Source organism: Schistocerca americana, chromosome 1 (genome assembly GCF_021461395.2).
Source record: "Schistocerca americana isolate TAMUIC-IGC-003095 chromosome 1, iqSchAmer2.1, whole genome shotgun sequence".
NCBI classification, from domain to species: domain Eukaryota; kingdom Metazoa; phylum Arthropoda; class Insecta; order Orthoptera; family Acrididae; genus Schistocerca; species Schistocerca americana.
Window position 1 is genome coordinate 1,079,412,283 of NC_060119.1, and position 26,629 is coordinate 1,079,438,911.

The following is a 26,629-nucleotide window of genomic DNA, read 5'->3' on the forward strand; positions in this document are numbered from 1 at the left end:
AGGAAGCGAGCTCACGTAGCCAAAGTAGTTAAGGTGACTGCTCGCATAAATTGGGAAATCGATATTCTTGGTCTGGTCTGACAAAAATTTTCACTTATCACCACTGAATTTATTTTGATGCCCGATTATGGATAATGTCAGAATTTAAATTCTGTGATGTACACATACAGCTGCGATACCATGAACAGTGTTGGTTCTTTTGGACATGACTGTCGATGATGTATACACCTACATCCAGCTGTGTCTTATGGGTGTTCCACTTTTTTTATTTTTTCAGGCAATGTGTGTGTGTGTGCGCGCGCACACACACACACACACACACACACACACACACACACACACACACACACACACACACACCTGCATGGCTTCATTATCCCGGCACTGTATGGTGGGTTGTGCCAGTGGAATGGGTGAGGGGAGACAGCAGGTAAGAAATTGCAGGGAGTGGTGGGGAAGGTTGGCTGAAGCTGGGAAGGCCAGGCAGCAATTGCACAGGATGTGAATGTGGTGCTGCTGAATTCTCACTGATGCTGGCAGGGGAGATGTGCAAAGTGCACACTGACATGTCACATGTAGGAGTGGATTGGGAGGGAGAAATAGAAGCAAGGAAATGGATGACTGCAAAGAGGAGAATCTGAGAGCAGGATGAGTGAACGAGGGTTAAGGGAGCTGCGATAGAGATAGACATTGGACAGGTAACTAGCGAAAATTGAGGCCAGGATAATTATGGGACCAAAGGATGTATTGTAAGGACAATTCCCATCTGCTGATTCAGAGATGCTGATATTAGGAGACAGGATGGAAATCCCAAGTGTTATGAAGCTGCCATTCAAGTTAAATATGGTACACTCAGTAGCATGTTCTGTCAATAGGTGGTCAACTCTGTTCTTGACTATTGTTTGTCAGTAGCCATTCATTTCAGAGGACAATGTGTTGATGGTCATGCTCTCATAAAATACTGTGTGTGTGTGTGTGTGTGTGTGTGTGTGTGTGTGTGTGTTCGCTAGTTACCTGTCCAATGTCTATCTCTATCGCAGCTCCCTTAACCCTCGTTCACTCATCCTGCTCTCAGATTCTCCTCTTTGCAGTCATCCATTTCCTTGCTTCTATTTCTCCCTCCCAATCCACTCCTACATGTGACATGTCAGTGTGCACTTTGCACATCTCCCCTGCCAGCATCAGTGAGAATTCAGCAGCACCACATTCACATCCTGTGCAATTGCTGCCTGGCCTTCCCAGCTTCAGCCAACCTTCCCCACCACTCCCTGCAATTTCTTACCTGCTGTCTCCCCTCACCCATTCCACTGGCACAACCCACCATACAGTGCAGAACTTTTAGTGCAGCTAATATATGACATCATTACTTTCGCACATGGCTCTGACCCTGAGGTATAGAATACACTGGCATCAGAACTGGCTTGGCTGAATTGTGTGGGAGCAATAGATAGGTCTTACAACTGTGCCTTCCACAGGTGCCTAGCCCAATGACATGGGGTTGGGAGTAGGTGTGTTGAAAGGATGAAATACGATATTTCACAGATTGTTTGTGTGCCACAGTACCAGTCTGGGAGGGGTGAGGAGGATTAAGGGTAAGATGTTTCTCATTTCTGACCATATCAATAAGTGGCTGAAGCCCTAAGGAAGAGTAAAGTTAAGTTGTTCCAGTCCAGGGTGCTATGAGAGGGATGCTCCTTTGCAGCTGATTTGTGTTGGTGGATGGAGGATTAGGGATATACTCATATGTAGAAGCAATGCAAGAGGTATGTATATGTAGTAGGTTTGGATGGTAATGCCTGTTTGTAAAGGCTTTAGTAAGACTATTAGCATACTGGGCGAGGGATTGGTCATTACTGCAGATGTGCAGTCCTTGAGTGTCTAGGCTGTATGAGAGGGCCTCTTTAGTGTGAAAAGATTAGCAGGTATCACATTGCTGGTATTGTTGATGGTTAGTGGGCTTGATATGGACAGAGGTTTTGATCGATGCATCAGAGATGTGGAGGTCTACATCCATGAAAGTGGCATGATGGGCTGAGTAGGACTTAGTCCATTGGATGTGACAAGGTGTCGAGGCTGTGGAGGAATGAGGGTAGAGTGTCTTTGCTCTGGGTCCAGCTCATAAAGGTATCATCAATGCTGGACAAGCAGTTTGGTGTCTAGGAATGGTTTCCTCTAGATATCTCATGGCCAATGAGAAGTATTTATGGGTAATGATGCAGAGTGTCAGGTGCATAAGAAATGAGGTGACAAGTCTGGTGTTCGTTAAGTGTTGAGAATTATAGTTTGTGAGAGAGGCGAGGTCGTGAGCATGGGGATGCTGAAGTATTGTAAGGTGGTGTCAACAGTGATGAACAGGAATCCACGTGGTAATGGAAAGGGGGGGGGGGGGGGGTTGGGTTGTTGAAAGACTTTGAAGTGGCTTACCACTTATAAGCCCTTGTTTTACTCACAGTAGACAAAAAAATTAACGTTTCTACAAATCTGCTTGACTTCTTTTCCATTCTTACACCAAATTTTGACATGAATTATCTGATCCATTTTTATACAAAGTAAATAACTGCCTATACTACCAAAACACACACAATGTTTTTGATAGATGACAAGAGACAAAGTATCTAATATGGCTCCAGACTGTTTACCAATACAGCAAAGAAAAAAATTATGTAAACCACACTAATATGACAAGTGAAATTACAATATCCTATTACCTTCTGAACACAGCTCATATAATTAGATTTCTTCAATGGAAGAACATAGTTAACTTGCAAACAGCGGAGCTATTTTTGTGTTATATTTATGAAAACTATAATTTTCAAATAGTGGTCAGTTCTAGAAAACAATTTCATATTAGAGTTACAGTGTTATATGTGTGTGCTTGATTTTTCAAACAGTTGGCTAAGTGAAGTTTGACAATTTACACCAAATTTTCTTACAGCACATACCTATTCAATGAAACTTTACAAGTTCTAAACTTTTGCAAATTATTACTGCTCTGAAACTACACTTATGTTGTTGCTACTTCTTCATTTTTTCCAATGTACTGAATAAAAAACACAACTAAAGTAGGAATGGTTTTGTTACTTACCAATTCTAATGAAGAGTCAACTATCTCCAGAGGGCATGGTGAGCTACAATTAACATGAGGCATTATCAAGAAAGGCTCCTTCGCAAATGTTTTGGTAACTGGTTCAAATTTCATGGAAAAGAATTTAGCATTCACATCAAATGGTTTCACAATTGGCAAAGTTAATGATACTTCCTTCAGGCAGGAGTTTTCAACTGGTGTAGAGTCTCTGAATAAAGTTAATGAGTAGGAAGCCTGCAACAGAATACACGAAATAACAATTTTTCCATTCTTTTGGTGTCAGATACTAATTTTACTAGCTTATGGTTCTCTGTCAACAGAAGAATTATATGCAAAAAACATATGAGAAATATTTTTAGAATGACACAACTCAGTCAAAACATTATGGCTTTTTTGAATAGCCATAAAAAGAGTAAATGATGATCATACATTTATAGTAAAATTGCGGTGTCCAGTTCTATGCCCTCTCATGTACAGAACTTTCTCTTCAGTTGCACCTTTTTCCATGTTTCGTAGTTCAAAATGAATGGGAAGTGACAGTAATTCACCTGCGACATTGTCACACATTTGTGCTGCAACAAAAGTCAGTGAAATTGAGATAATACTACCACAGAAAATAGTCATTTCATTTCTGAAAAATTTGACACACTGTCTAAATATAAAATATTAAAGATGTTTCAGTGATCCAAAACCACAATCACAAATTTCTTTTAAAACTTCTGCAAATGAAAGAACTGCCCAGAAAATTCTGAAAGGTAAAATGCAACTTCTTTTTTGTTTTTAACTTGCCAAGTTTACATTGATTATTCTCTTTTTTGCAGTTGGTAAGTAGACTCCAGTGTAACACATACCATTCGACTACATAATTCAATGTAGTGTGTGTGTGTACACCGGGGTTATATCCTCGGCTGTTCCTAACGTTTTCCTGTCAATTGTCACTTCTTTCAGCTCTAGAAATAATCTATATATGAGAAAAATAGTGAGATGCAGTGCAGTTCAGAATCACTATTAAACTGTAGGTCTCTGATAAATGGTTGAGTCAGTCAGTTCAAGGCTCACAGGATGGCTAGGGCATAACAACTCCAATAGAACCACACCCAGCAAAGCAAACTGACTTTCAAAAAAACCTTCTAATCAATGATAGATTTACTGTAAGCTTATGAATGCCACACCTTGGCTGAGGAACAATATTATTTTGCACAGTTTAATCTCTCAAATGCAGTGGAATATGCTACATGTCTCTTTACACAGTTTTTATAATTATTATGATCTTTTTTTTTTTTTTTTTTACCGCTGTCCCTATCTGCTATCTGGGTTCTGTAATTCAGTATCTACTAGCCACTCTTCTTCTGACAATCATTTTATTTACCGTTTTTACATGAAATGTTTCTCTAAATTCCACATGAGAGATATTACCTTTTGTATATTATTTTGGCCAGCAGCATGCTATAGTGCCTGATCCTTTTTTCTGACAAGATTTTCATCAGACTTCTGTTATGCAAAAAACTTACTTCAACCACTTCCTCAATTAAAAGGGTATTTACCCTTTTAGATTTATCCTCTTAGATTTCTGACATTCACTTACTCTTGTTTATGTTTTCCCCTATGACACTGCTATGCCAGTTTAGTCCTGACAGCTTTGGAAAAATGACAGTTTTTAAGTTTTCAGACAACTTTATCTTTATGTGTCCGCAGCTCGTGGTCTTGCGGTAGCGTACTTGCTTCCCGTACCTGAGGTCCCGGGTTTGATTCCCGACAGGGTTAAGGAATTTTCCTGCCTCAAGATGACTACTACTACTACTACTACTACTACTACTACTACTACTCCTCCTCATCATCATCATCATCATCATCATCATCATCATCACGGTTGGAGGAAGGCAATGGCAAACCACATCTGCTAGGACCTTGCCTGGTACGGTGGTGCGGGTCTCCCGCATCGTCCCCTACACTCCTCGAAGTATGGGACCTCACCATTATCTTTACGTGGCTATTCTGTACTTATTGGCATGAACACTGCTCATCTTTTCTGGAAGCTATTGACAAGCAGAATAAAGCATCATAAAATTCCCATAAATTTCTATTTGAATTTCAAAGCTAATGCAATAACTCCATGCTACACAAAAGAAAAAATTAAACTCCCAAACTACAGAGAGGGGGAATTTTATGAGATGAAAGACTGGGACCAGGATTACATACCACACATAGTACTAAAAGAAAATAAATTGTACAAGAGAAAAGGATTATATGACATCAGAGGATACGAAGACGAAAGTGACGTAAGGGCATTTAGATCAATTCAGATTTTTAAATAAAAAAAGTTGAAACAACAAAGAAAATTTCTGATGAAAGAAAAGCTTTTATTGTATAAAAACTTAGCCAGAAGAAAGGAGTTCTTCAATAGCACAATTGTGATTCTGACATACAACATTAAGTTTCTTAGTGGCATTTATGATTCCTTCTGCCTATAACAGCTTCACTGATATTTCACACTGCCCACCCTAAAGTGGTTGTCCAAGTTTCTCTCTGTCACTTCTACCATCTTGAGCAATACTACCAATGGTACCAGCAGCATTACCCCACTACATCTAGGCACAGACTTCAGGCATCTCTAAGTCACTCTTTTATGCATACAGGGTATTCTGTTGTTTCATCATTTATCTTAGTACTTCAATTATCGAGTCTTCTCACCTTAGCATGATTAATACCCATTACAGCCCATATTCTCGTAATTTGCTGCTTCTTGTATTAACAAAGCCTTTTGCTATTTCTTCTTTATAGATTCCAAGCAACATTCTATTGGTGGTTCAAGCATTAGTTATTATCCAATTCATGATGAATATTTATTTTGATGGCCTTCTAGTTCCTGTTTATGCAGTGTATCTGTATAAAGCTGCTTGACAAGTTCTGAGGTGTTGTCTGATGGTGTTATGAGAAACACACAATCTTTTAATGAGGTAGTTGCTCACCATCTTCAGTTGTAACTCTGGGGAAGTACAGTGGCACCACAAGAAGACCCTACAGGGGATTTTGACACCCACAGGCTGTTCCAGTGAAATGTGCTGGGAGCCCAGCATGCTTGGTGTGGAAAAATCCCAGCTGCAAGCTACAGATCACAGCATAACCTTTTGTTGAATACTTTTCAACTCAATGGAACTTATCAGGAAGAACCCATCACATCTCCTCAAACATGTGCTCACCTTGACTAATTTTTATTCAATAACCAATATTTTGAATAAATTGGTAAGTTGATATGAATGGCCCTCTGTGTCTCATAGTATAGCTAACATTTTTATGGAAGACTTCAAGCATAAAGCACTTCAAACAGCATTTCCGAACCCCAAATGTTTTTGGAGAAATGTAGACAATCCCTTTGCGATGTGGCAAGATGAGTCCATAACACTACTTTCATCTTCAGAACACCTACACTCTCTCCATCCTAGCACTTGTTTGAGAAAAATGGAGACCTCCATTTTCTGGATTCATGGTTTGTAGAAAACAAGATAGCTCCTTGAGTCCTAGTGCATACTGTGAACCAACATACACTGACTTGTATTTACAAGCTACTAGATGTCATAACATATCCTAATGCAGCAATGTTTTAGGGACACTCATTCACAGAGTTATATCTGATACTGAGAGCTTGTCAACAGAGCATAGCCATCTCTGCTCTGTGTTTGTTCAGAATGGGTACCCTGAGAAGCAGGTTTGCCAAGCATTTTGACCATCAAACACTATTAGCAGCCATAAATTATGGAGAACTCAACTAGGATGGTTTCCCTGCCCTATGTTGCCAGTGCATCCTTCAAGATTTTCAGGCTTTGCAAAAGCACCAGGCAATTGTCTTCTAACCTCTGGCCTATGGACAAACAATGCCATGTTCTGCAACAGATGACCTCAGTATAGGAATATAAAAGATCCTGTGTCAGTGCATAAATTCTACACTGGTCAGATGTGCCCCACCATTAAAGACAGATGCAATGGACATAGACATCACATAAGATTAAGTCAGGCTGGAAAGACCCAGCTATTACTCGCTACTTTCTAGATAAAGGACATGGCACGAACTACACAGACACACAGATCCACTGCCCTGCAGAGTGAAAATTCAGTTGGAAAGATCATTTCATTCACCTCCATCTACAGGTATTCCATCATAGGAAACAGTCAAAATTATGTGTATCAATTGACTAACTCAACAGGCACACAGGATTTCGGCTTCGAAAAGGATGGGAACTCGCTTTGTTGGCACTAAAGTACCAGCAGCCACAGAGAAATGAATTCAATGAGACAACTCCAAAGAGGACTCAAAGCCAAGATAGACTGGTTGAGTATCAGTCATTACCTGCATACATACGCTGGTTGGATCCAAATGTCATTTCCCTAGCAAGAGGCTCTGGATGTCAAAGTCCTTGTAACGATATTATAACCAGGCACCCTGGCATCAACACCTTTCTAGCAAACTAATGTATAAACTGACAAGCCATTATATCTACCCCCCCCCCCTCCCCCCAAAGTCAGAGCTGTAGATGACGAACAACTATCTCACTGATATATTGCTGAAGTTTCCATGACACCATCTGACCATCTGACAATGCCTGAGGACCTCTCAAGCAGTTATTATATCAGGAAAGCCTCAAACAGCACAATATGAAGAAGAAGAAAAAAAAACTACTGACTCAGGATCTTGCTAAACTTACTGGCTCCTATTTCACCAAGCAATATTTTTCATTCATATGTAGACACACTTATTTCAGTTCGCTTTTAATACTGCACCATAGTTACGGAGCACAGAGTTACACACTGTACGTCAGAATCCCAATGCAGCAATGACAATACGATACCTCAAGCTCTGCAAGTAACATTTCCCTATTTTTTGATAGATTAGTGGTACTTTATCCGAGTTTTAACTTTCCACCAAAGTATCTTCTGCCACACCACCATGGCTATTTTGTTGGTATAGTGTGCCACTAAGCAATGCTGATGTACAGCAATAACAATTTTGGACTCAGGAAAGAAAGCATGCAATATGCGTTTCAGTCACTGTAATGGGTATATATTTTCTGATGTATGCGGCATATGATGATTTGTGATGTACGTGAAAGATTAACCAAGTGGTAATCAGAATGAATTTTGTCCCTACAAAGTTTTAAAAAAAATACATGAATCTATATTAGTGGCATGAACTTATAACAAAAATGATAAGCAGATGTTTACATGCAGAAAAGTCATTGAAAAGAGTTAACACACAAATGAATGTTGCTTAGAGCCTCGTAAGTGCTACACCAGTCAACATTCATTTCATTCACATAAAACATGACACAGCACAACAAAGTGCTGAGAGAGAGATGCTTTTATATAATCTGTATATCATTTTAATGTGTGTAGCTATATGACTGCAGATTTGTAACTGAATCATTCTGCTTCCCTGGCAAATGTGATACCTCTCACTCTACAATCCTCTCGTCAAAATCTGACATTTTTGTAACTTTCACCAACATATGGAAAATGCTGACTGTATCTAATAGAACATGTACAGGGGGGAAAATAAAAAATCTGAATTTTTCATTTTTATGGGATTGAAATTAAGTGTTTTATTTCTAATGACCCACAGTACTGTTCAACTAACTGGAGTCTTCAGATAAGCACATGACGCACCTTAAGCTATTGAAGCTAATGTGGGAATTATGATGCCAGTTCTTTTGTATAATACCATTCCAGTAGTTGCTCCCTAGAGAGAATGGAGATGTATTTAAGGCATTAAACTCATTTGCACAAGCCAGTTTCAGTTCCAATACTAGAATTTTGATCCAGAGTTTCTGTGGCATCGATATACCATTTAGGATGAATACTTCACTCTTATGGATGCCAACTACTTCAAAGTACACAGGATAGTGTATCATTCTTATTGATGCAGCAATGGAATAATTGTGATTAGTCACTGAAACAGGTTAATTTGCACTGGTTCCCTTAATGTAGTGGCAGTCAACCTGATCCCTATTGCCCACTAGTGGATGTTCCAGCTTCCATGGAGGGCAGTAGGGGTTCTCAAAACATTTTCATTAGATTTTCATAAAATTTTGACATAAAAGATTTGGACAGTAATTATTATCATATGCTCTAACTTGCTGTAGCTCTGCTTTATAAAATTTGCAAAGTAAAGTTACTTCCCTACTTTATAAATCACATTTACTGAGGAATCAATGAGCGCTTAGAAAATTTTTTAACTAACAGAGATACAAGAGTGGGCAGCAGGTAAAAAAGGTTGACTACCCCTGCTGTAATGCAGCAAAATGATGAATTGCTATCCTCTTTATTTGCCACTGAATAATTTAATGCTAATTATAATTTGCACCTCACCTTCATAATGGAATCCTACAGTTTTTCTCCAAAACCACAAATGATATGCACTACATAAGATAACAGTAATATACAAAGATGCAAGTTATTACATGTTACCATTCCTGGGTGAACCTTAGTTTTACTCCTTTTTAATCCCACTTTACTTACTTGCTTGTTCAATGCTGGCATCATCAGTGCTTGTCTGGAGCATTACATCTATACCCACAACATTTAGCTTCTGCTCTTCGGTGTTGTTTACGACAATTTTAATTGGGTACCATTCACCAAGAAGTGCTGGTTCATCATGGATAACAGTAACATCTAGTTTCGAGTCACGTGGCACAATTACTGCAGATGTCAATGACCTGATGTTATCAAAGTCAGGCATACTCACAGGTGACGGTCTGTAAGGAAAAAAGAACTGGAGTTAGGGAAGTTCAAGCAGAGCTGAGATAAATGATCATTACTTTCATCAATTTACCATCTTATTAAAATGAGTAAGCAGAGAACAGTTAATACTAAACCTGCAATATACAGTCAGGCAGCGAGGTGTTACACTTTTCAAAACATTCTAACATATTAAATATTTTTAGTAGATTTCAATTACTGTTTTCCTCAAAGACTACAAATACAATGCCATCGTCCAAGTGGCAGCCATTCTTGTTCAGGCATTGTTTCAGGAGTGTGGAATAACTGCCTATACACATTTCATGCAATGATATGAGGCGACCTGGAAAACGCTCCTTTAGAAAACCCATGGGTGGTCTCGAACTACGGGACGTAACCTCGTCCTGTTTAAACTAAATGTCATCAGGGTCAATCTGATATCTTCTCAATTCTGGCATAAAAAATTCTCGCATCATGCAACACTGTCAGTTGAAAGTCAGTATGTTAATTTTCTCACAAAAGTAGAGTCCAATGATAAACTGGTTGAATCCACACCACACTGTTATTTTCTCACTATGTAAGGGCCTCTTGTGGAGTCCCCATGGATTATTTTCTGACCAATACCAGCAATTTTGTTTGTTCACAGCACCCGATGAGTGGAAATGAACCTCATCACTTATTTCCATAATACTGACTTTTCCAACGTTTCTAGCATTCTTTCTGCAGACATATGTCAACCATGCGTAGTCATTTTGCTTCAGTTGTTGAACAACCATGATTTTATAAGGATGAAAGTGGATGTCAAAGCACAAAAGTGGCAAAATGGCCAGTCTGAAATGTGCAAAGGTCAAGCGTGTCATACTGCTGAATACTGAGAGCTGGCCTCTATGGCTTGTCCAACTTTCTTGATGTTTTCTGCTGTTATAACCGTCCAAACACCTCCCTAAGCTGTTCCAGGTCTCACTGTGCCTCTCTCATTCTCAATTTGTTGAACTACTTGGCTTTTGTTGGATGAGAAAGGGCAGCACTGTGTCAACCAACACTGAGCTGATTGTGAACTCTTTGCTGTGTCTGCACTACCGAATGATCAGTCGCAACAAATGTTTTGTAAACAAGAAACATTGTTCAACTGGCCACGGCTCAATAGTTACTGAAATGGCAACTAATAAAGAATGTAAATCAACCACTGTGCATGTGATACTTCCCCTACCACTTAAGTTATGGTGGGCTCTAAAACAACACCTCCTGTGGCGAAACAAGCGTTGTATCATTTGAGAGGTATGGAGGTGAGTGAGTGTGCCAGGACTTACCCCAGTTCACTGTTAGTAGCGCCGGGTCACCACAGCCCACCCATGCATTGCACACAAGTACTGCACCATAATTTAAGAATGAAATTAAAAGTTAAAGTTGCTTTTTGAAACTTTGTCAGCATGTGCTTTAGTATATTAACGTTTAAATGGTCAAATCTCAGATTGATCAGATGAATATTTTTCCATAATACATTGTGTAAAAAAAAGTGGCGCTAAATAATAAAGCTAGGAACCCAAAAATTGGTCATAATGTGCAGATGTATGTGAAAATTAACTGGTACAAGCCTTAACATGATTAAAGCAATATTTTGGTCAGAATCCACATTTTTAAGAAAAATTGAAGGCGCTAACTATTACAGACTTAGAAATATGAAAATTTGTATGAAGCTTCAGTGTAGTATAAAAACATTAATTATATAACTCCACTGAGCTACCTCTAATAGTTTTCAAGTAATTTTCTGAAAACTAAATTTGGAACAAAAATGTCCTTATTTATAGTAGATTAAGTATCTGTTATAATAAAGGTAGAAAGTTTTGGCTATAGCACCTGATGAAACCTATTAAATAAAAGACTATAATAAGCTTCAAAGTCTGTATGTAAATAACAACAAATACAAGGTCTCTTAAAGTTGTACTTCAGAGGTCATGTTCTACCATCAGTTCCATTCTAAAAATTCTGGAGGGCAAAGTATATATATAAGTGAGCTAAAATATTTTCTGTGACTTTATCCACCTCAACTACATTCATACAAAAATTATAAAATTCTAAATTAATTCAGGACACTGTTATAAAATATTATGGGTCTGAGAAAGCGGCCATTTAGAGGCTCCTACCATGGGCATAGAGCGGATAACAGCAGGTGTTCCCTTGGCTGTCCCAGTATATAAATACAGCCCGAGAGGCACCTAGCCACAGTATGGTCCACATCAGTCAAACACAGGAGTATGTGATGTCTTGGATGACGTCACTATCCATTTTTTGGCACAAATAGGAAGTGAAATCGCGAAGATTGTACACCGTCCTGGACTGCTGAGATTTCGTGAAAGTAACTGCTAGTGTGCTGTCAGTAAGCTTAACAAAAGCACATGACAAGTGGTGACAACTGTTCTCCACGTTTATGGCAAGTAATTATTTTGATTATCAGAAGTCAGGGCGAAAGACAATTTAATGGGAACTTACCACAGAGGTTGCCTCTGAACTGCTCATAGTGCTATTTAGCTTAGAGAGATTTTTTATTAGAATTAACACCATGAATATTACGATGTTCTATGTGTGAAACTTTACCAAATATATCTATCAATTAGAACTCAAAAATCTTCATTTATAATCATAGTCCTGATCCCACTGAGCAAATAGAGAATAGAAACATTTCTTTCAGTGGGCTAGACAAGAATGTGGACTTTCACACTGGGAACTATGGTTCAGTATGTTCTGCATCGCTTTCTGGCTGACCATGGAAGTAGTTTCCAGGCTCTCATAAAAGATGGCGAGCAATATTTCAAATGTTTCCAGCTTATGATTTCCTACTGCTTATGACTGATTATTATTATTATTATTAAACTGCCACACCACTCTCTCTCTTGGACCCTGCCCTGCTGCAATGTTTGCACAGAATGACCACCAACCAGGTATCAACCCAAACGAACAGCTACTGCCAAACTGGCCAAGAGCACAGTTAACCACACAGTGATGGAACACACTGTCGAGCACAACATTGTCTCTTTCAATGGGTACTTTACAACCCCTGCATCTTTCCCCCAAAATGATCTTCTCTTATCTTTGTTTCCTTGTAACTCGGCCTTTGTTCTCCTAATCTCCCTAGCCTCGATCTCTGTTAGCCTTCTGTTCCAAGTCCATCTCCACCATGCCTCAGGATCTTAACTTCACTCATCCTGCAACCACATCCTTTCCCCTGCAGCCTCTCCTTCCTCTGTCCTGACACTCTCTCCTAATCCACTCACACATGTCATCACCATTGTGCACTGCATGACCTCAGCAGTGCAGGTACTGGTGTCACACTCTTATCTTGTACATCTGTTGCCTCTTCATCCTGCGTTCCTACACCCTGCACCTGCTACCTCCCTCCCAGCCATCAGCCAACCTTCAACCTTCATAATCTTACCTCCTCCCTCCTCTTCCCTATCTCCTTTCTCCCCTTACTCACTTCACTCAACACAACCCCCTAGCTCTGTCAACTGCAGTGTCAGCACAGTATAAACACAATGAGTGAGTGTGTGTGTGTGTGTGTGTGTGTGTGTGTGTGTGTGTGTGTGTGTGTGTGTGTACACTCAACGACTCAACATCTCTACTACTTTGTGTGTTGTACCTTACTCCAAAACCTTTATAAAAATTTTATATCTCTTAGTTTTAGAAATAAGGAGTGTCTTCATCATAAAATGCGAAATAATATGATACTTAATACAAAAGAAGAGGAGAAAAATGTACACAAGTAATAGTAAAGGATGTACTATTTAGTTACTGTTCCATCCATCACAATGTAGTTTCACACACTTCAGTACAACCTTTCCTCTGCTCTTCTCAGTATCACTACTGGCTGCCACGTGTTCACCAGATGTACATACCATTTTATTTTTATTCCTTTCCAGTACCTTCTATAACTCACATAAAATACCTGGTAACTGGTGGTTCACTAGTTGTAATATACAACTTCATTTGTTTACAATTTTCATCAAAGTATTTCATTTATCGCAAGTGAGGAAATCATAAAATTTACAAACCATAGGCAAACCATTCAGGACTCCAGATCAGAGAATAGGAAAACTGGATACTGAGAATTAACTATGAAATTAACTATGAAATGCTAGATGTAAAGAGAATTACAAATAATAGATATGCCAACTGACAGATAATAAATGAGAAAAATAGAATGAAAAATATGGGCACAGATGAGGCAAAAAGAGCAGCACCAACCAAGAAAAGTAAGTGCAACAGAAGTCATAAATACATTATAAACGGTACTTGAAACAGAATGATAGATAAATTTAATTTTTAATGCTACCACTTACATTTACATTTTCCTGTGGTTCTCAGGTAAGTATAAAAGTTGTTTCTCATTTTCATTTGATTGCAGATTCATTTTGGAGATGTCTTGCCTTTTATTAGAAGTTTTTACTAGAAAATTTTCACATGCTACTCAGAGATATTATGTTTGTACTTTGTTAAGAAAAATGGAAATTTATTTTGGGTCACTACTTGAGGCCAGATGTCTCACTCTCTTAGCCTGTGATCAGCAGATTATACACATGCCTAGTTTGTGTCTTTAGCTCAATATTCAATTTGCTCTTTCTTTCCTGTCCCCACAAACATTCTAACAAATCATTCAAGAAGGCAAAGGAAATACATACATCTTGTCATATAGATACAATAGCCTAAATTCTAAAAGCAATGTGAGATATAGTAGTTGTTGTTGTGGTCTTCAGTCCTGGGACTGGTTTGATGAAGCTCTCCATGCTACTCTATCCTGTGCAAGCTTCTTCATCTCCCAGTACCTACTGCAACCTACATCCTTCTGAATCTGCTTAGTGTATTCATCTCTTGGTCTCCCTCTACGATTTTTACCCTCCACGCTGCCCTCCAATGCTAAATTTGTGATCCCTTGATGCCTCAAAACATGTCCTACCAACCGATCCCTTCTTCTAGTCAAGTTGTGCTACAAACTTCTCTTCTCCCCAATCCTATTCAATACCTCCTCATTAGTTACGTGATCTACCCACCTTATCTTCAGCATTCTTCTGTAGCACCACATTTCGAAAGCTTCTATTCTCTTCTTGTCCAAACTAGTTATCGTCCATGTTTCACTTCCATACACGGCTACACTCCATACAAATACTTTCAGAAACGACTTCCTGACACTTAAATCTATACTCGATGCTAACAAATTTCTCTTCTCAAGAAACAATTTCCTTGCCATTGCCAGCCTACATTTGATACCCTCTCTACTTCGACCATCATCAGTTAGTTTACTCCCTAAATAGCAAAACTCCTTTACTACTTTAAGTGTCTCATTTCCTAATCTAATTCCCTCAGCATCACCCGATTTAATTTGACTACATTCCATTATCCTCATTTTGCTTTTGTTGATATTCATCTTATATCCTCCTTTCAAGACACTGTCCATTCCGTTCAACTGCTCTTCCAAGTCCTTTGCTGTCTCTGACAGAATTACAATGTCATCGGCGAACCTCAAAGTTTTTACTTCTTCTCCATGAATTTTAATACCTACTCTGAATTTTTCTTTTGTTTCCTTTACTGCTTGCTCAATATACAGATTGAATAACATCGGGGAGAGGCTACAACCCTGTCTCTCACTCCTTTCCCAACCACTGCTTCCCTTTCATGCCCCTCGACTCTTATATCTGCCATCTGGTTTCTGTACAAATTGTAAATAGCCTTCCTCTCCCTGTATTTTACCCCTGCCACCTTTAGAATTTGAAAGAGAGTATCCCAGTTAACATTGTCAAAAGCTTTCTCTAAGTCTACTAATGCTAGAAACGTAGGTTTGCCTTTTCTTAATCTTTCTTCTAAGATAAGTCGTAAGGTTAGTATTGCCTCACGTGTTCCAACATTTCTACGGAATCCAAACTGATCTTCCTCGAGGTCCGCTTCTACCAGTTTTTCTATTCGTCTGTAAAGAATTCGCGTTAGTATTTTGCAGCTGTGACTTATTAATCTAATAGTTCGGTAATTTTCACATCTGTCAACACCTGCTTTCTTTGGGATTGGAATTATTATATTCTTCATGAAGTCTGAGGGTATTTCGCCTGTCTCATACATCTTGCTGACCAGATGGTAGAGTTTTGTCATGACTGGCTCTCCCAAGGCCATCAGTAGTTCTAATGGAATGTTGTCTACTCCCGGGGCCTTGTTTTAACTCAGGTCTTTCAGTGCTCTGTCCAACTCTTCACGCAGTATCTTATCTCCCATGTCGTCTTCATCTACATCCTCTTCCATTTCCATAATATTGTCCTCAAGTACATCGCCCTTGTATAAACCCTCTATATACTCCTTCCACCTTTCTGCCTTTCCTTCTTTGCTTAGAACTGGTTTTACATCTGAGCTCTTGATATTCATGCAAGTGGTTCTCTTCTCTCCAAAGGTCTCTTTAATTTTCCTGTAGGCAGTATCTATCTTACCCCTAGTGAGACAAGCCTCTACATCCTTACATTTGTCCTCTAGCCATCCCTGCTTAGCCATTTTGCACTTCCTGTCGATCTCATTTTTGAGACGTTTGTATTCCTTTTTGCCTGCTTCATTTACTGTATTTTTATATTTTCTCCTTTCATCAATTAAATTCAATATTTCTTCTGTTACCCAAGGATTTCTATTAGCCCTCGTCTTTTTACCTACTTGATCCTCTGCTACCTTCACTACTTCATCCCTCAGAGCTACCCATTCTTCTTCTACTGTATTTCTTTCCCCCATTCCTGTCAATTGTTCCCTTATGCTCTCCCTGAAACTCTACAACCTCTGGTTGTTTCAGTTTATCCAGGTACCATCTCCTTAAATTCCCACCTTTTTGCAGTTTCTTCAGTTTCAATCTGCAGTTCGTAACCAATAGGTTGTGGTCAGAATCCACATCTGCCCCTGGAAATGTCTTACAATTTAAAACCTGGTTCCTAAATCTCTGTCTTACCATTATATAATCTATCTGATACCTTTTAGTATCTCCAGGATTCTTCCAGGTATACAACCTTCTTTTATGATTCTTGAACCAAGTGTTAGCTATGATTAAGTTATGCTCTGTGCAAAATTCTACAAGGCGGCTTCCTCTTTCATTTCTTCCCCCCAATCCATATTCACCTACTATGTTTCCTTCTCTCCCTTTTCCTACTGACGAATTCCAGTCACCCATGACTATTAGATTTTCGTCTCCATTCACTACCTGAATAATTTCTTTTATCTCATCATACATTTCATCAATTTCTTCATCATCTGCAGAGCTAGTTGGCATATAAACTTGTACTACTGTAGTAGGCATGGGCTTTGTGTCTATCTTGGCCACAATAATGCGTTCACTATGCTGTTTGTAGTAGCTAACCCGCACTCCTATTTTTTTATTCATTATTAAACCTACTCCTGCATTACCCCTATTTGATTTTGTGTTTAATCACCTGACCAAAAGTCTTGTTCCTCCTGCCACCGAACTTCACTAATTCCCACTATATCTAACTTTAACCTATCCATTTCCCTTTTTAAGTTTTCTAACCTAACTGCCCGATTAAGGGATCTGACATTCCACACTCCGATCCGTAGAACGCCAGTTTTCTTTCTCCTGATAACGACGTCCTCTTGAGTAATCCCCGCCCGGAGATCCGAATGGGGGACTATTTTACCTCCGGAATATTTTACCCAAGAGGACGCCATCATCATTTAATCATACAGTAAAGCTGCATGTGAGATATAGATGAGTCTGATTACAACATAAGAACACCTGACAGAGGGACCATTTATCAATTTGGGAAGGTAACAGCTCAGTCAATCATCCCTCACTTGGCCCGGCCTGTAGCATGGGGGAACTGTGAACCCTACCTCTTGACCCAGGGATGGGAATTAAGTGTTATCCAGTCAGCTGTTATGCACCAGACATGGGGGCTGGCCTTCAGTAGTGCACAAGGAGGAATGAGACAAAGAGGAACCTCAAACACTGAAGCGGAGGAGGAATAAGAGAAGAGGAATGAAGAAAGAAAAGAGGAATGAAGAAAGAAAAGAGGAATGGAAAACAGTGGAGAGACCTGATGTCAGGCTACTGAAAATGCAGAACACATTCCCAAAAAACATCCCAGACATGTTCCCCAAGGGAGGAGAAAAAAGAAAAGCAAGAGGATGGATATGCAGCATGAAAGGAAAAAGATGCTGCAAAGGCTGGGGCCCTGTCGCAGCCAAGCACAAATCCACCAAAGAGTGGCGAGCCCCCTGGGGGGAATGCATGGTATTGATACTAGTTCATTTTCAGATTGCCATTTAATTGTAAACCTGCTTTGTCTCTGAATAAGGAAACGGAACGCTATTAAAGGTTTGGCAGCACACCTTATATGGTTGTGACCAGAATTTGTTCATATTTGTTAAAGTGGCATCTACAGTGGAAGTGCTGGTCCATGTCTGGCATATTTGGGATTATTGGAGGTCTTGCAAGAATTTGAGTTTTAAATATTTTAATGAGGAAATTGGATAGTATTTTATTTCATCCATCCTAGTTGCTTTAATATACAATTTTAGTTATGGTTAATAACAAGGAGTGTGGTTTGAGCAAGGGCATGTCAGCTCGAAACCAGTAACCACTGCAGCAAAAATTTTAAATTAATGCAAGTGAGATGGACAACAATAATCCAATTTCCTCAGTACTGAACAGTTGCGTGCCTGCTATCTCATGGCAGCATGCCTCAAATCAGCAAAAATTGATTTTAATGATTGTATTTAGCTACATGTCCAAACTATTACGCACTATCTTAGCACCCACTGCTTCACTCACATAGACTGTATGGTTTTCACAGTTTCTTTGCTTTTTTTCCTTTAATTGAATTTTTACATGGCTCAAAATTGCAACATATTCTCCACGTTTCATGCTAGTTACGGCTGTAGAAGCATGGTCATTCCTGTGTGTTCTTCAGAACAAACAGCAATTCTGGTAGCTGGAGCCAGACAGCATTGTTAATCCTGCCAGTTTAGTTCCTGTGGTAATACGTCCATAAAAACTCATCCCATAACACATATTTCCTTGTAAGTCAAATACCAATTTTCAAAGATTTAGCTTTCAATATAACGAAATATTTTCATAAAACCTTTCATCTTCTCTTTCAATTACCTTAGGGGTTGAATTTCCAAAAAACACTGAAACACTTTTTTTTTATTTGCAACTGTGAAGCCAAACACAAATTTTCAGAGATTAGTTTCAAGAATGCTTTAGTAGTATTTTCAAAAGAAACTTTCGTTTTACCCTATCAGTGGTTGAATTTCCAAAAATACTGAACCATTCATTTTTTTATTTCTGACTGAAAAACCAGATACCAATTTTCATAGTTCTATCCTCAAAACTGCCTTAATAGCAACATAGTTTCAAATACCTTTGACCCCTATTTCATCCCGTTAGGAGTGGCATTTTAAAAATCATTTCTTAAACAATAACTACAATATAAGATTAACACTCTAAATTTCAAGTTTCTATCCTTAACGGTTTGGACTGGACAATGATTAATCAGCCAGTCAGTCAGTCACTCACTCACTCACTCACTCACTCACTCATTCACACATTATTGTTTGCAATTTTGCATTTTGGTATCCTCAGTTTGATGAAATTTGTGCATTTCAAAATAAATGAGCAATGAAAAGTGAAACCTGTATGTAATTTAGTCCAGCCCACCACTACATTTATTCCTAGTAAGTTTTTGATATATTGATGTTGTATTTCATTGTACACCTCAAGGGGAGAGGAGATAGGTAGGGCTCAGGTCCTAGTCCAAGCCTGAAAGCTTCATACTAGAGTATGGTTGACTGCTGAATGGCATCTAGATTACATTTTGTTTGTAAATCACACACATAGTTATGATTCATGTAAAGGAAGGGCTACTTAACAAATAATTCCAGTTTTGTTCTTAGTAATCCAATGTTCGTTATGAAGAATGTGACGCTCAACCAGCTGTCTTATTTAATAATTTTGTTTGCTATCTGAAAACAGGCATAACATTTGTGGGATGGCACTAAGACAACAAATATGTTAGTTATTCACCTACACTTCCATCTTAATTCTGTCTGTTGTTTGCTATTTTACTTACCTCTTGCTACATGCAAGATGAAAACTAACATGCACACCTCGCATACCAGTGCTTTAATTATATTTTCAGAAGAGACTCATGTACCAATTGTCTCAGAATCCTAATGATGCTCAACATCAAAACTAAATATCAGTATGTATTTTCTACAGTAATATGGTTTGGAAATTTCTGGCAGAATGTAAATAATTTACAAGAAAAGATAACTCACCAAATGGTAGAAGTGCTGTTTCATGCAAAACCTTACCAGAATTTTTGTGTGTGTGTGTGTGTGTGTGTGTGTGTGTGAGAGAGAGAGAGAGAGAGAGAGAGAGAGAGAGAGAGAGAGAGAGAGAGAGAGAAAGGGGGGGGGGGGGGGAGGGGGAGATTCACTAGGAAACATCAAGATAATATTCATTTGCAGACATTCAGGCCCCTAGGATGAGATCGTTCTGTGTGCTGATGAGCCTACTACACTGAGGAATACAGTTGATAAATATTAAAAATTTTATCAGTGTGTATACAGGACCAGTAACACATAAATGCAGACAAATGCAAATATATTACTACTACTATTATTTATCAAAATGAGCTAATATCCAAATGTTTAAGTTTACAAACCTGAAATGCTGTAGTTCAGGACAAACAGCATCACATGCTGTACCTCCATCATTACCACTTCCAGTAAAACGAAGAATGGTGCAACGTTCTGTCCCTAGCTGCAGCAGCAGAGAACCAATCTGAAGATCTCTACCACCATCGGGTGGCAGGAACTTGCATGCAAATCTTTTCACTTCACCACATGTAAACAGCAGAGAAGGTCCCTCATCACACACAGCAAATTCTGAACTGTAACTAGGATTGTTCACAGTGACTGACAGCTTGCTGAACTGCAACGGTTGTGGGCAGCAGCTCCTAGAAGAGTACCTATAATTAACTGAACAGTGTACAGAAACAGAGCAACAACACATTTTTTGTAGAAATTTTGTGAATTAATGTAGTTATTTGCTTTTCTTCCCATATTGTCAAGAGAACAAAAACAATGAAATCTCAACAGTTATTTTTGATTATATGAGAAAAGTTAAGAAACTGGAAAAATCTGTACCAGAAAAATTACAGGTTGTAAAATGATTATGGATTAAAAATGAGTTACTATATTGTATTACAGCCAAAGTAATCCACTAAAAGTTATATTACTCTGTTCATATTTTTATCAAAATGATACATTGTGCCTCACAATCTCTCTTGCAAAATGTGAGGCACTCTTCAATTCTCTGTCAATTATTGAACACTGTTTTTATGTAGTCACTGCAGGAGTAACTGCAGCTATGGTGACAAAGGGACAGAAGAACTACCAACTGAAGTTAAAGATTGCAGAAATTCAATATAGTTCCATAGAAAAGGTCAGCAAAATAAAAAAAAGTGAAAAGAAGCCTATACAATGAAAAACGAAAAAATCAGCTGGTTAGGAAAAGCAAAAGCAGTTTAGATAAGGAAGCCAAAAGAATTGTTGGTATAGCAGCTGAGATTCAAATTCCTGAGCAAATTGTGGAAGGAATGAAATCAAGCTACAGTAGCCTTTGTTATCATGACTTTCATCGTGGTTGAATCACTGATATCGGTGACTTACACTATCCTCTACTTAGCCTATCTTTAGCACAGAAAGGCGTAAAATTTGCTGCTCTAAAGCCTTTCGATAAATTACCAGCTGAAATAAAACGTCTGAAAGACAGCAGTAGTAGCTTCAAAAATAAATTGAAATCATATCTCCTTGACAACTCCTTCTATACCATTTAAAAAAATCATTTCTTATGCTCTTGACACATTCCACATCATAATGGTTACCACAAGATTGATCAATGGACGTGTAACTAACTCACTAACTCACTGAAAATATTCCTCCTTGATGTCTTGCTGTCTGAAAGTAGTGACGATCTTTTATGCAGAATGTAAGTATTTTCTTGGCCATATCAAATCTGTACCTGCCATTCTCCTGCTAGGTACCCTCCTTGTCATTGTCAATGCCACATCCATATTTTCTTGTCTAATGGGTTCACAGCCTCAATAAATAATTTAATGATTATCGCTTTCTGCTTAAAGTTGCTAATTTTATTCAAATTCTATGTTTGCTTGGATGGCCGTCTCCAGCAGTATCCGTTATACAACAATTATTTTTATTTGATATCCTTCTGCCTTAACCTAAAACAGACTTGTATTTACAGTTCAGACATTAAATAAATTCAAGTGAACAGACCAACAGGTACCTGGATAATATAAGACATACTTTCTGCGTGATACAATAGAGTGAAATATAGTTACTATGTGAAAAACATTACTTTTGCTTATATTTAGCTCTAACTAGTATGGAGCACTAACAACTTTACAAAAATGGTACCATTATTATAAGATAAAATGAAAAATGGCAAAAATTGCCAAAATGAGCTCGTCATGATGTTGACATGAGTACAAAGCATTAATACAGTTTCAACTGCAGTGAAAATGTGAGAGAATATATGTAAAAAGACACTTATGCACAAATACATCCTCATGACTACATTGTTTCAATTAACTACATTGTACTGGTATTGTAGCTCATGTGTTGGTGCAGTGTAGTCAGCTGAGACAATGTAGCCATGCATATGCATGTACATGTACGTGTATGTGTGTTTTGTACTAATTACTTCTCAAGGAGGACATCTGTTGGAAACATCTTAGCTTTTTTTCTTTGCTGACACCTTGCAGTTTTTCATTGTTTACATCTTTGATCTGTCTTGTAATTATCTTTAAAAAATAGTTCTTAAGACTGTGTTCCTGGCAATATGGTCTATATTAATTTCATTCATCACTAAGTCAACTTCATACTCTCTTAAAGAGCGGACTGGAGTCAATATGCCACAGATTAAGGGCCCTGGAAGAGACTACAGGAAGTTTTGACAGCTATAAAGTACCATTTGTTCAGAAATTGATAAACAGAATCACTAGTGTCCTTGTGGCATAAATTATTGTTGCTTTGAGTTACCATGTAATGAATGTGTTCTATGCGGTGGCATCATATTTTTTGTTAAGAGAGGTTCATGATTTGTCTGTTGAATACATCTGGGATGGTTTTGGGTGGACAATCACTGTTTAATTTTGAAAAGGATCTAGTATGGCTAACTACAACTGCAAATTTATGACTAAAATGTATCTAAAATCAGGGGAACTGTGGAAAACAATTGCTGGCAGTGATGAAGATACAAAGAATGTACATAAATAATTATCCACATATACATAACTGTAAATTCATCTGCATAAATAAAATGTGTAATGCAGAAGTAAAACTTTGTAGACCAATGGCAGCTAAAGAAGCATGGTGAAATTTATAATCAGCATTTGAAGATAAGTGTTTATCTAGTTACATCAGGCTGCTACAATGTTTCATGAATGTATGACTGGCTTCTGAGAAAAATATGGAAGCATTGAGTCAAAAATTATGTCATTTGCTCAACATATCCATAGCACTGGTATGGAAATATGATGATTTGATAGTTGTCAACACACTAAGTGGATATCCAGCAGATTATGGCATTTGAGAAGTCAAGCATCAATATTACTAGTTATTTTGTAAGTCAGCTGTTAATTCAAGGCTGAACAAAACATCACTGGCAGCTAGTAAGCAGAACGGTAAACATCAGAAGTTGAGCACCAGTTGCCATGTGCAAAATTCCAAGTTGTTTAAATGTCATAAAGCAACTGAGTGGAGAACTAAGAAGAAACCAAACATGTCTTCAAATGCTGCAACTACCTTGAAAACTGAAACTGAAAATACAGTCTTGGAAAAAAAACACACACACCACAAAGGAATTATCTGAATGGGCTGGAAATCAATAGATGTGATGCACATGTACAGACAAACAAACGATTACAATTTCAGAAAAACTAGATGATTTATTCAAGAGAAAGAGTTTCACAAATTCAGTAAATCAATAATTTGTTGGCCCACCTCTGGCCCTTATGCAAGCAGTTATTCGGCTTGGTACTGACTGACAGAATTGTTGGATGTCCTTCTGAGAGATATTGTGCCAAATTCTGTCCAATAGATGTGTTAGATTGCCCAAATCTTCAGCTGGTTGGAAGACCCTGCCCCCCAATGCTCCAAACACTCTCAATTGATGAGAGATCCAGCGACCTTGCTGGTCAACGCAGGGTTCGGCAAGCACTCTCCCCATGTGCAGACAGGCATTATCTTGCTGAAATATAAGCCCAGGATGGCTTGCCATGAAGGGCAACAAAATGGAGAATAGAATATCATGGGCAACAAAATGGAGCATCATGACATACTGCTGGGCTGTAAGGGTGCCACAGATAACAAACAAAGGGTTTTCCTATGAAAAGAAATGGCAACCCAAATAATCGCTCCTGGTTGTCGGGCCATGTGTCTCCAGACATTTCTTTGCTCATCATCGGGGCTCAATTCGAAGAACTCATCACTGAAGAAAAATCTACTCCAATCAATTGAATTCCACACTGAAGATGTTGGACCTGTTTAGGAATATATTGACCTCTACCTATTTTCTGTATGGGAGCCAATTTTAAGAGCAGAGAGAAGATGTAGATATGAGCAGCCCTCTGTCTCCAACGGTTGCCAATATATTTGTGGAGAGATCTGAGGAGGAAGCGTTAATGTCTAGATAAAAACTCACATTTCTTCATGTATGTAGATTATACATTTTTCATCAGGCCACATGGTAGAGAGAGGCTTAATGAGTTTCTTCAACACCAAGTTCACCATGGAACTGGAAAAAGGTGGCCTGCTGTTGTTTCTAAATATTCTCATCAAAAGGAGAACAGATGGGTAGTTTGGCCACAGCATGTACCACAAACCCATACACACTGATTTATATTTGCAAACCAGTAACTGTCATCATCCATCTCACAGAATTGGAGTTCTGGAGAGAATGGTCCGCAGGGCACACACCTTGTCACACCCAGATAGTTTAGTAGCAGAAACAGAGCATCTACAGTTAGCATTCTACAAGAATGTAGACACAGCCAAAGAGATTCAGGAGGCACTTCAATGACCCAAAAGAAGATTGAGATAATGCAAATACTGTGGCATACCTACCCTATGCAGGACCTATTTCCGTCAGAATCAGCAGGATCCTCAGGATGCTAAACATCAAGTGTGTATTGTGACTGACTAGCAAGATTAGGGAATTTTTGGGGACTGTGAAAGATGGCATGGGACTAGACAACTAGGAGTTTATCATATACCTTGCCAATGTGGCAAGTCTTACATTGGCCAAGCAACCAGGGCAGTGGACATGAGATGCAAAGAACATTAGAGGCACACACAACTAAGAGAGGCAGCTATATCAGCCACTGCCATGCACAGAGTGGAGCACAGACTGGAATTCACTCATTCCATGAATCATGATAAAACAAGAGTGCTGGCACAGACTTCCAGACACTGGGACAGTGTCATAAGAGAGTTGACAGAGATAAAGGTGAAGGAAAACCTCATGAAACATGACTCAGTAGAGCCTGGGATCCTGTGCTGGAATTGCTGAATAGGTGATGGAGTCAGCAGAAGCACTCCACAAAAACAAGAACTGAATGTGTGGACATGGGAAACAAACCCCAGACAGAGCACCAAGGGCACCAGGCCAAAGATGGAGTACCTAAGTTTGTTTCCACTGGAACTGACTGTAGAGAGGGAGGCTGCAGTTATTAATGCTGGATCTGTTCCACTTGAGTAGTTGTCTCAGGTAGCACCTGATGAAGATAATTAGTTATGTTATCAAAATATCGCACAAGAATGGCAGTGATATCAGGTAGAATACCCAACACTTCAAAGATGTCACCTATGTTTTTTCTTTGCTGACACCTTATAGTAGTTTATTGTTTTCATCTTTGATGCCTCTCATAATTATTATGGAATGAATGGTTTTGACATACTGATTCTGGCAATATGGTGTATGTGAATTTCATTCATTACCAAGTCAGCTTTATAATCTTTTAAGGTCTGATTAGAGTCAATACTGAATAACATCATTCAATAGCTTGGAAGTGTCAGACGCCATTCCCTTGAATCTTCCTTCTCCTCCTTTCTCACCTCTCCCACTCTGCTCAATAAACACACACCCTAATGTGGTTGAGTTCTGACATAATGTAGTCAGCTGGGCCAATAAACCAGTGCAAGTTTATGTTTGTGTCTGTGTTCCTGCAACCAGCTTAGCAATAGTTTCAGTCTTGTTTACGTGACTGTCACAACTACTCACTGCAGCTATTAGATGAATTGTTACCCTTACTCTTTCCAGTACTTACATTCCATCACAGACTTTCTAATAGCCATTATTGTATATGACATTTTTGTGTATGATTGATAACATTTATATGGCAGTTTACGTTGATCATTTTTTATTGGCACACGCTTTGTCCTCAGTTGTATTCAAAATACATGGTGTTATATAGGATGTAAACAATAACTGTTTACAAAGTACCCTGTGGTGTAGGTGAAGTCATCATGAACAAATTGATACAGGGCCTTGTGGCCTATCAAGCTGGAAAACAGGTTCGAACCGGCATATTAAAGCCACCTCAGCTACAGCGAATATGCATCATACAAGATTTTGGCCAAACTCATCCTTGAATATTAAAAACCTTCTGTTCTTTTATTTACAAAATGTAAAAATAGGTGCAAAATGTTGTAAATTTTAGTACCATAAAATTATTAACTAAATCTTTCGTCTGACCTTCT

General features: G+C 38.6%; 1 protein-coding gene across 2 annotated transcripts in view; it reads right to left on the bottom strand.

Annotated features, from left to right (window-relative positions):
* The window catches only part of LOC124617695 (trafficking protein particle complex subunit 11), a 120,347-nt gene that overhangs the window by 38,820 nt on the left and 54,898 nt on the right, over window positions 1-26,629 (bottom strand). For both annotated transcript variants that reach the window (XM_047145287.1, XM_047145286.1), the window contains exons 13-16: window positions 20,512-20,805; window positions 9,596-9,831; window positions 3,515-3,657; window positions 3,086-3,319 (exon numbers count right to left, since the gene is read on the bottom strand). In XM_047145287.1, coding sequence (XP_047001243.1) covers window positions 3,086-3,319; window positions 3,515-3,657; window positions 9,596-9,831; window positions 20,512-20,805 — 907 coding nt within the window. The remainder of the gene's footprint in view (window positions 1-3,085; window positions 3,320-3,514; window positions 3,658-9,595; window positions 9,832-20,511; window positions 20,806-26,629) is intronic.